Below are 11,797 nucleotides of genomic sequence, written 5' to 3'. Positions count from 1 at the left end.
CTGATGTCCATGTCAGAAGCTTTCTCTGTCTCTCTTATACTTTAATAAAATTCTGTTACACAAAAAATTCCAGTGGCCAAGCCTCATCTCTGGCCCTGGATCGAATTCCTCTCCTCCCGAGGCCACGAATCCTGGCGTAGCACACGGCTCACAGCAGTAACCTATCAGGTCTTTCCAGAAGTAATCAAGCTAGAATGAGGTCATTAGGTGGGCCCCAATCCAATATGCCTGGCATTCTTACAAAAAAGGGAAGTGTAGACACAAAGACACACAAACACACAAGGGAGACCTCGTGGAGGCACACAAGGAATAGATGACCGTGTGATTGGAGTGATGCCTCTATAGGACAAGACATGCCTGAGGCCACCAGAAACCAGGAGAGAGGCATGGAACACAACCCTCCCTAGCACCTTCAACAAGAGTATGACCTGGCTGACACCTTGATTTTAGACTTCTGGCCCCCAGAACTGCAAGACAAGAGATTCTTGTTGTTCTGAGCCACACGGTTTGTGGTACTTTGTTACGACAGTCCTAGGAAACTACAGCTTTCTGTACTTGGGAGTGGAGTGCTATTATAAGAAACACCTAAAAAGACATGGCAGTGGCTTTGGAATTGGGCAGCGGGTAGAGGCTGGAAAAATTTGTAGGTGCTTGATGGAAAAGGCTAGGTTGCCTCAAAGAAACTGGTGGGAGAAATAGGAATAACTGTGTTTTTGCTGAGGTCTCAGATAGGCTTCCCAGGTGACGCTGGGATGGCAGGAAGGCTCCTGCCGATGCTGGAGACTCGGGTTCCATCCCCGGGTCACGAAGAACCCCCAGAGAAGGAAAGGGCAACCCACTCCAGTTTTCTTGCCTGGAGAATCTCACGGACAGAGGAGCCTGGCGGGCTACAGTTCATGGGGTTACAAAGAGTCGGACCCGACTGAAGCGAATTAGCACACAGCACTGGCCAAGGAACCTAGCGTGTCTGGTACCTACCTGTTTAGAAAATGAATTCTAGGTATTTCCTAAAAGAACTAGAAGATTTAGAAAAGCTAATTTAATCTTAATTTCTGAATAATTCTTTACTGATTGAATTTAACACATGTTGAATACGAGAAATTAATAGCTTTAGCTATTTTTACCCTGCACAGTGTTAGGTATAACTAGGTATTTAATAAGCATAGCATATCATGGCGAAAATCATTCAAGACAACTAACTTCCTAGATCTCTTCCATCCAACCCCCAGTGCTGACCATGTCACCTTGAATGGGACTGTATTGTAACAGGGGTCATTCGAGGACGTCACTGTGGGCTTCAGCAGGGAGGAGTGGCAGCACTTGGCCCCTGTACAGAGGTGCCTGTACCGGGATGTGACACTGGAGACCTACAGCCACCTGTGCGCGGTGGGTAAGTAAGCACAGCTGCCCTGTGCACCTGCCAGGGGCCTCAGAGAGGCTGCTTCCATTCTCAGCTGCTGAATGCTCTGGGGCATCCGAAGTGTGTAATGGTGTCATCCTTGATTTGCCCGAGGTACTTCCGTCCTTTTGCACTTCTTTGAATATTACTCTATTCCCAGGGAAATGGGATCCCTTTCCTGAAGAGCAGATAGAAGTGTGGTTGAAAGGCCCTGAAACCCAATGACCCGGACCCAATCCTGTATCGTGTCCTGTTCACAGGGAACCAAGTTCCCAAACCAGAGGTCATCTTCAAGCTGGAGCAAGGAGAGGGCCCACGGACATTGCAGGAGGAAACCCCACATCACAGCTGCTCAGATGTGTGAGCTGAGGAGATGGGGCCGTGGAGTAGATCTGTTTTTCTAGGAGAGGCTGATGCCTTTGAAAGGCTCTGAAGAGAATCTGGCTTGAAGGTTCTAAGAGCGCCCGTGATTCCTTTCCCAGAGTTCTCTGCGCCACGAAGCGCCCTCCTGGAACTCGGGGCAGTTTGTGTTGGCTGCAGCCGTTGTACCAAGATGGCAGCGTCGGCGGGGTGACGAGGGATCTCGCCTGGCCTGACCGGAGCCGGCGGCCGTGGTGGCAGCGGTATCACCACCGTAACTTCACGGCTCCCCAGCCCCCGAATTCGCCGCGAAAGCGAGGCCGCGGCCGCCGCCAGAAACAAGTGGCTCAGCCTGCTAAAGGTGAGAACCCCCTTAACAATCTGAGGGCTGGTGAAAAGAAACCTGACAGTAGCGGTGGTCAGGTTCCCCTTGGCCGATTCTGGGCCCTGTAACGCTGAGAAACAGCCAGCGTTTTCTGTTCCTAGCCTGCCTTCACAGCCTTGCTCCGTGGACGAGCCCTACGGGCGTCCATCGTCCCCTTAGAGGTGCTGGGGCTTAACCCTAACGCCATCTTTGTCTCTCAGGATGGCGAGCAGCAGCGGATACAAGGCTGATTTCATTGTCGGAGGGAGATATAAACTGGTACGGCACATCGGCTCTGGCTCTTTCGGGGACGTTTATTTGGCGATTGACCTCACCAACCACGAAGAAGTGGCCGTAAAATTAGAATCACGGAAGGTGAGGCAGCCGCTCTTGATACATGAAAAGGAACTCTACAGTATCCTTGAGGGTGGGGTTGGCATCCCCCAGATACGATGGTGTGGTCAGGAAACAGAATACAATGTGCTAGTGATGGATCTTCTGGGACCCAGCCTCGAAGACCTCTTCAATTTCTGTTCAAGAAGGTTCACGATGAAAACTATACTGATGTTAGCTAATCAGATGATCAGTAGACTCGAATATGTCCATACAATGAATATGATACATAGAGATATTAAACCAGAAAATTTTGTCATGGGTACTGGGCAGCAGTGGAAGAGGTTGTTCCTTATTGATTTTGGTTTGGCCAAGAAGTACAGAGACAGCAGGACAGGGCAACACATACCCTATAGAGACGGTAAACATCTGAGTGGAACACCCGACTTTGTTAGCCTCAACACACATCTTGGGGGTGAACAAAGTCGCCGAGATGACATGGAATCGTTAGGATATCTTTTGATGTATTTTTGTAGAGGCAGCCTGCCATGGCAGGGACTAAAGGCTCCAACAATGAAGCAAACATGTAAAAAGATTAGCAAAATGAAGATGACCACACCTGCTGAAGTCTTATGTGACGGATTTCCTGTAGCATTTGCCATGTACTTAAAGCACTGTCGTGGGCTGTCCTTTGACGAAGCCCCAGATTACGCGTACCTGAGGCAGCTATTCCGCACTCTTTTCAGGACCCTGAATTACCAACATGACTATGCATTTGATTGGATAGTGTTAAAGCAGAAAGCAGCACAGCAGGCTGCCTCTTCAAGTGGGCAGGGTCAGCAGGCCCAAACCCGGACAGGCAAGCCAAGTGACAAAACCAAAAGTAAAGTGAAAGCTCCTCAAGCATGAATCAAGGAACAGAAGATGCAGAGCAGGAGATTGGAGCAGGAAATTAATTTCCCTATAAACGCTCTGGTCAGCAGAGATGTGGTGTCTCCTGAAGGCTCTGTAATTAGTAAAACATGGTATCTGGTTTTCTATATCACTTTTTCAAGTGGAAAAGTTCACTAAATGCTTGACACACACAAATTGGTGGGAAAATTGTGCCTATGCCAGTTTTAATTAAAATCGTTTATTTTGAACTCTACTGCTTTGAGAGATCTCATTTCAGAAGAACAACCCGTACAGTCTTTAAGCACAGTTGCTATGGCTGTAAATGCATTCTGAGGGTTTATCCAACCCTGGGGTTTGCAAGTTGTTCATTTAAAACATTCTTTAAATGGCTGGCTACTTGTTTGCAAGCCAGCTGTTATGGTAGCAATCAAAGATTCCAGTGTTTGATCATATGAAAGACTGTGCCTGCTTACCTGTGCTAGAAATAACAGCATCTTAAGTGAAGGCTTAAGAAAAACTTAGTGACCACTAGATTACCCTTAGGACTGCATTAATTCTCTAATGTTCTTGGTATTTAAGAAAAAGCATATTTGTCACAGAATTTTAGTTAACATCTTACAACTGAACATGGATATATGTTTAGGTAAACTAGTCACTATAAACATCTACATGATCTGGAATTTGTTTTTACTTGGAAACGAGAGCTTTTTGGTTTACAGATTCACTAAAAACTGTAAACTGTTTCTGTAAAAAAATAATGTCTCTAAACTTTTAGGGTTGCTTAGGCAGAGTTGACAGAAGCCCCTTTAATACTTAAATGCCATGTCCTAGTATGACCCTTGGGAATATCCATTGTCTTCTTTGCTTGGCTTTTTGGCAGGAGAGCTATCTGCCCTTCTCCCCCTACCCCTGTACTCTAGATCACATGCCACGCTACCATCTCAGGCACCTTGCTTTCCTAGTTATTTTTTTCCTTCCCTACTTTGTGCTTCTTTTGTCCTGCCCCCCTCCCCACCATAGTTTTTGTCCTTATGTGTTCGGATTTCATGGCTCTGCTTCCTTTCAAAAGAACCAATTCCCGCCCTTGCTCCTGCCAATCCCTTTCCATTTCCTCTCCAGCTTCTCAATGTCATCTAAAACCAACCTCATTTTGTTTTATATATGTCAACTCTGACATCAGATTGTATACTCTTGCTCATCACCCTATACCTCATCCTCAGCTGCTAACTTTGTGGTGTTTCAATTTCTCTTATAATCTGCTACTTTGAATGTTAATTGGATTTGTTATCCATGTGGGGTTCCATTCTGTGAAGTGCTTGTTCTTATTGTTCTATCCATCTGTAACTGTAGATATTTTGCATTTTCCTTGTTGATGAGTACCTTGTTTTCTTTTTACAAACTTTTTTCCTTCCATTCCCTTTAACTGAAAGGCGCTGTCTACTGTCCTCTGCTCGTCCCTTCCTTAATGGAATCTTCCATCCATTCTGAACACGTTTTATTTTCCTGTTCTACTGACTCATATAGTGATACCCTTAGTCCTTGCATTATGTCTGTACCTTAGTACCAAAATTTACCTATGTGGAGTGACATTCCTCACTGTGCAGTTCTTTCACTCTAAATATATTATTAACTGGAATCATCATTGCCCAAATCAGATATTGTTCTCCAACATTCTTCACTCTGCAATTCCTCTTTTTTTCTCTTTTTGAAAGTGTTATTTAAATGCCCCCCCCCCACCCTTTTAAGTCCCATCTCTGTCACCACAACACAAGTCCATATTGTATCCTGGTTGAATCATTCTGTTCTTAATGGGATAACTAATTCCATTTTTTGACAAGTTTATTTTAAGTGCTACTGACAGATATCATTACCTAAACCATGACATTTATCTTGTGCTAGCCTTATGAAATAAAATTGCAGTTACTCCCTATTATGTAGCACATGATAATGAAACTTTGCTCTTAATGACAGCAGGCCCCTTATTTCTAACTCAAACTTGTATCTGTATATCTTCCACAACTCATGTTTAACTCCAGTTTTCTTAATGCTTCCTACATAGGAAATTTCTCTCTGTGTCTGGGCTATTGATTATTTAGGGCTCTATTTTGATACAGGCTTCACCTGTTCCATAAAATTGGGCCCTTAATCACTCCAGTATCTAATATTTTTTTTTTCCTTTTCTCACCCCCACCATCCCATAGAACTCAGAGCAAATAAAAACTTTCCCCCCTCTATTTAATTTTTAATTTAATTGGAAGGAAAAAGTTTGGATAAAGAAAAGAAGGTACTCATCAAGAAGGAAAATGCAAAATATCTACAGTTACAAATGGATAGAACAATAAGAACAAGCACTTCACGGAATGGAACCCCACATGGATAAGAAATCCAATTAACATTCAAAGTAGCAGATTATAAGAGAAATTGAAACACCACAAAGTTAGCAGCTGAGGATGAGGTATAGGGTGATGAGCAAGAGTATACAATCTGATGTCAGAGTTTGTTTGTTTGTAGAGATGACACATTCACAAACTTTGAAATTCAGATGTGTGAAAGAGTAGACACTAAAACATCTCACTCTCACCTCTACGCTCCGGTTCTCTTCCCCAGGGACTACCCATGTTAATCATTTTTTTGCTTTCTTTCCAGAAATATATCTTTAAAGATAATGTTTTTCGATTGTGTGGTACATGATTGTATTCCATCCTATACCTATGAGGAAACTTTAAACAATTAATAATATTTTATCCTTAAATTTTCTAGTGGAAAAATGGAGCAAACAGTTCAAGTACTGACATTAATAGTGTTTTGGAGATGTTTCAGTGGGTTTTTATTTTTAAAGTGTGTCAAAAAGAGTTCGTTAGTAGGAAGGGGGAAATGGCTTGAAAACAAAAAAGAATTCAGCCTTGTGCATTAATCACTCTAGTGAAGGAGACAACTCTCCCTCAAAAAGCATCAAGGCGGGCAGCATAGATAAAGTCTGCTTTTAACATTCAGAGAAAATTATGTCTCCCTAAAGTTGTGGTGAGACTGTGGACTAATTTTCAGAGCATAGTGCTCTTAACTGGTCTATGAATCACATATGTATTTTGAACTGGCACAAAGAGCAGAAAGAGCCAAATGAATGGAAGACGTGTATGTGAATAATTATTGGAGTGGGGAATAAGCTGGATGTTTTGAGGACACGTTCATGACTCACGGCTTCCCTCATAGCTTGGTTGTTAAAGAATCCGCCTGCAACGCAGGGGACACCGGCTTGATTCCTGGGTCAGGAAGATCCTGTGAAGAACGGATAGGCTACCCACTCCAGTATTTCTGGGCTTCCCTTGTGGCTCAGCTGGTAAAGAGTCTGTCTGAAATGTGGGAGACCTGGGTTCGATCCCTTGGTTTAGAAGATCCCCTGGAGAAGGGAAAGGCAACCCACTCCAGTATTCAAGCCTGGAAAATTCCATGGGACTGTTCAGTCCATGGAGTTGCAAAGAGTTGGACACGACTGAGCGACTTTCACTTCCACGACTGGCAGAATACAAACTCACGTTCATAGCTATGTTTCCAGACTGATGACTCTATTTATGTGCTGATAAGGAAGTCTATGGGCTCAGAATGTTAAAGATAATTATTTTCAGCACAGGCATTAACATTTTACATTGAATGGTGTTAACTGTAACTAGATATTATTGGCTCTAGAGAATTTTGTACATATATACTAAATGAAGTAGAAAGTTGGAAGAAGTCTCAATCCATGCCTGTGAATCGGGATGCATAAGATCTCTAGAATAAATGAAATGAGGCTTGTGGATATAAAGAGTACAGCATAGGAGTGAAAGAATAGTGAAGCTTGGCAGGGATAAGACAAAGTTCTAGATTTCACTATTTTAGCCTAACTAAACGAGGAAAACAAACTGGATTTCATGATCTGATCAGGCTCAATATTTTAAAATTTAGTATAATGGGATAATAGCATAACTTATTCATTCTATTTAATATTAAAACCTATTGTATTTCATCTTCTGTACAAAGCATCAGTGATTTTCCCTTCCAGCTGAGTTGGTACGTTACTTAGGGTAAAGCTGAGCTGCTGGAAGAACTAAATGGGTACTATGTAGGTGCATGTTTAGTCACTCAGTCGTGTCCGACTCTTTGCGACCCCGTGGACTGTAGCCCACCTGGCTCCTCTGTCCATGGGATTTCCCAGGCAGCAATGCCGGAGTGGGTTTCCATTCCCTTCTCCAGGGGATCTTCCCGACCCAGGGATGGAACTCGTGTCTCTTGTGTCTCCTACATTAACAGGTGGATTCTTTATCATCTGAGCCACCAGGGAAGCCCCCAAATGGGTACCAGATAGACTATGTAAGTGGAGACGTGCTGCATTGTTTTAATCTCTCCTGCATATGACCCATGCCATCTTGAGAAAAGTATTTACTTGTTCTGGCCTTTAGTTTCCTTTTTAAATAATGTTTAATAGTATCCAGCTCTTACGGTTTCTGAGAGAATTAAATGAGTTTATATGTGTGTACATACTTCTGTGTCACATAGGACAGTGCCTGGCATGTCCTAAAAACTATAAGCACATAGCATAAACAGAGAGCGATAGGAGTGTTCTCTATCATCATCATCCTCATCCTCATCTGCTTTCCCTGTGTCCAACCTGGATCACTTGCATGTAGCTCCTCTATATTTGGCTAACTGTTCTAAGTTTGAATTTTGCCTTCTTTTTCTCCTTTTAATAAAGAAACCTGAGACTGAAATCATAGAGTAGATTACCGTAAAAGCTTCATTTCACAATGAGAAACTGGATGAATTCAAGAGGAATTATTCATTGTTTCTTTTTAATTAAAATGATTATTCATTTTAACGGAGAAGGCAGTGGCAACCCACTTCAGTACTCTTGCCTGGAGAATCCTAGGGACGGTGGAGCCTGGTGGGTTGCCATCTATGGGGTCACACAGAGTCAGACATGACTGAAGCAACTTCGCAGCAGCAGCAGCTGCATTCATTTTAAACAAAAACTGTGACAATACAATGACCAGATAAATATAAGGGAAACCAAAATACACCTTTGTGTCATGTTGCTTTCATCAATAAGAACACATTGAATAAGTATAGAGATTGTGAATGTAAGTACACTGGAATAATAACTTACGTGAGCCCATAGTTAGTTCATAAGAACAACCCCTTAAATATGATACATTTGGAAATGGTTTGAAGTATAGGTTAAACTTACAAGTCCTAACAGAAGTAACATAAGAAAAACCTTGAGAAGATTGTTGGTCGTAGTCAAATTTTAGTTATTCCCTTTTCTATACTATGTTAATTCTCATCTAAATGAGAAATTCTGTGAACCTAATCAGTGTGGGAAAGCCCTCAGCCAGAAACAAGAACACATTCCTCATTGAAAATTTCTTACTGGGAAGATAGCCTATGTATGCAGTGAATGTGGAAAGGTCTTCACTCAGAAGCCACACCTCTTTTTCCAACCCAGTCTGTGGGAAAACCCTATGAATGCAATGAGTGTGATGAGACTTTCACTCATCAGTCAATAGTGAGGTTGCATCAGAGAATTCACACAGGAGTGAAACCCTGCATATGCACTGAATGTAGGCAGGCTTTTATCCAGAAGACCCACCTGACCGCACATCAGAAATTTCATAGTGGAGAGAAGCCGTATGAATGCAGTGACTATGGGACATCTTTCCCTTCCAAATCCAATGCATGAGCATAGAAGAACTCACACAGGGTAAAAACCCATACGTGCACAAGATGTGGGAAGGTCTTCACCGAAAGATCCAATCTCCTTCTACACCAGAAGACTCGGACTGGACAAAGAACTTATGTTTATACTGAATGTGGAGAGGCCTTCACTTACAAGTCAGTCTTGATTACATATCAGAGAATTCATACTGGTGAAAAACCTTATGAATGCAGTGACTGTGGGAAAATCTTTACCCAGAAGTCGTACCTCATTGTACACCTGAATGTTCATACTGGAAGGAAACCTTCTGTGTGTGCTGAATGTGAAATACCCTGAACTCCCTCATGACCACTCTGACACCTCCCCAGTCTTCTCTAATGCTATCTTATCATTGGTAGCTTGTGAACCTCCCTGACTTGCCCATTCCTCAGATCATCCAGTGGTAAATCTCAGAAGGGGGACTGTTCCATCCTAAATTTCCACCCTCTCCCCTAGTTGTATGTCTTAGAAGATAATTCTCTGTCTTGCTCCCATGCAATAAACTGAGGGTACCACTGGGGCACTGTAAATATCACAGATCTCTATCCTCAGATCCAAACAACCCCCCTCCTCCTACTGCAGGAATCTTTCTGGACCAGGAATCCAACCTATGTCCCCTGTGTTGGCAAGTGGAGTCTTATCCACTGTGCCACCTGCAAAGTCCTTAATGAGTTTTAATCCTAGTATAAAACATAGTATGCCTGTTACTAAATACCTAATATAAAAGAACATTTTGTAGGAGAAAATATAACTGAAATTTCTGAAATTCAGTTTTCATGCAGTAATAGTTGTTCTTTACTAAAAATGAGGACTACATAGACAAACGAACGGATAGAGAATATGTGAGATACATATATATGTGAGAACCGTTTTCTAGAAGACGGCTGTGGCAGACCCTACTACAATACACTTAACGACAAGATTACTGTCGATAACACTCTGTCTTTTTCCTTAGGCCGACCCCTTTTCCAGTTTACACCTGTTGTTTGGTATAACCACTATTACTATTCTTAATGGCTGCATTGCACAGCTTGTGAGGTCTTAGTTCCCTGACCAGGGATTGAACCCAGATCCTCAGCAGTGAGACCACAGAGTCCTAATTACTGGACTGCCAGGAAGGAAGTCCCCCACCATAATTATTAACGATGCCCCTTCCGCATTCTAAAGTGCCCTGATTTAGATGATAAAGTACAAGGTTAACTCATCTACACTCCATAAGGAGATCAAACTTGTTTTTGAAATTCAATTATCAGGAAACATTTACCCTGGAAGAATTGGCATATTTTCTATCTGTGACCAATGTAAATCTTGCAAATGACTGCATTTCTTTTCCAGCTGCATCTAATAGGAAGGTAAGAAAGAAACTTATAGCTCAATTTTATTTCCTTTGCAGGACTATCAGGCACAACTGTCTACACTCAAGATAGATCTTGGTGCTGACTTTGTTCATTCTCTCTATATCTCCTCTGACCTAAATTTATAGAGTCATAGCTGGACATTTTGCTTCAGGGATTCTTTTTTTTTTTTTCAAATAAATTTATTTATTTTAGTTGGGGGCTAATTACTTTACAGTATTGTAGTAGTTTTTGCCATACATTGACATGAATCAGCCATGGGTTTACATGTGTTCCCCGTCCTGGACCCCCCTCCCACCTCCCTCCCCACCCCATCCCTCTGGGCCATCCCATTGCCCCAGCCTTGAGCATTTGTCTCATGCATCGAACATGGAGTGGAGTTCTCTTTCACATATGATAATATGCATGTTTCCATGCTATTGTCCTAGAACGTCCCACCCTCACCTTCTCCCTCAGAGTCCATAAGACCGTTCTATGCATCTGTGTCTCTTATTCTGTCTCGCATATAGGGTTATCGTTACCATCTTTCAAATTCCATATATATGCAATAGTATACTGTATTGGTGTTTTTCTTTCTGGCTTACTTCACTCTGTATAATGGGCTCCAGTTTCATCCATCTCAATAGAACCGATTCAAATGTATTTTTTTAATGGCTGAGTAATATTCCATTGTGTATATGTACCACAGCTTCCTTATCCAGTCGTCTGCTGATGGACATCTAGGTTGCTTCCATGTCCTGGCTATTGTAAACAGTGCTGCGATGAACATTGGGGTACACGCGTCTCTTTCAATTCTGGTTTCCTCAGTGTGTATGCCCAGCAGTGGGATTGCTGGGTCATATGGCAGTTCTATTCCCAGTTTTTTAAGGAATCTCCACACTATTCTCCATAGTGGCTGTACTAGTTTGCATTCCCACCAACAGTGTAAGAGGGTTCCCTTTTCTCCACACCCTCTCCAGCATTTATTGCTTGTAGACATTTGGATAGCAGCCATTCTGACTGGTGTGAAATGGTACCTCATTGTGGTTTTGATTTGCATTTCTCTAATAATAATGAGTGATGTTGAGCATCTTTTCATGTGTTTGTTAGCCATCTGTATGTCTTCTTTGGAGAAATGTCTGTTTAGTTCTTTGGCCCATTTTTTGATTGGGTCGTTTATTTTTCTGGAATTCAGCTGCAGGAGTTGCTTGTATATTTTTGAGACTAATTGTTTGTCTGTTGCTTCGTTTGCTATTATTTTCTCCCATTCTGAAGGCTGTCTTTTCACCTTGCTTATAGTTTCCTTTGTTGTGCAAAAGCTTTTAATTTTAATTAGGTCCCATTTGTTTAGTTTTGCTTTTATTTCCAATATTCTGGGAGGTGGG

At 42.3% G+C, this 11,797-nt stretch overlaps 1 protein-coding gene and 1 pseudogene across 2 annotated transcripts in view; both read left to right on the top strand.

The window, feature by feature from the left end:
• LOC145535703 (uncharacterized) overlaps positions 1-11,797 on the top strand; it is a 54,040-nt gene that overhangs the window by 25,375 nt on the left and 16,868 nt on the right. Inside the window, 2 exon segments of the mRNA XM_081564075.1 lie at positions 1,270-1,390; positions 1,660-1,757. Of these exon segments, the coding sequence (XP_081420201.1) occupies positions 1,270-1,390; positions 1,660-1,757 (219 nt within the window).
• Positions 1,917-3,603, top strand: LOC145535408 (casein kinase I pseudogene; annotated as a pseudogene). The gene is made up of 2 exons (XR_014075403.1): positions 1,917-2,120; positions 2,345-3,603. The product of XR_014075403.1 is annotated as a casein kinase I pseudogene (transcript).

This window comes from Giraffa tippelskirchi, chromosome X (assembly GCF_054371585.1).
Source record: "Giraffa tippelskirchi isolate mGirTip1 chromosome X, T2T-mGirTip1v1.2.pri, whole genome shotgun sequence".
NCBI lineage: Eukaryota > Metazoa > Chordata > Mammalia > Artiodactyla > Giraffidae > Giraffa > Giraffa tippelskirchi.
Note: the sequence above shows the minus strand (reverse complement) of the source record. Positions and strands in the feature narration are given on the sequence as shown.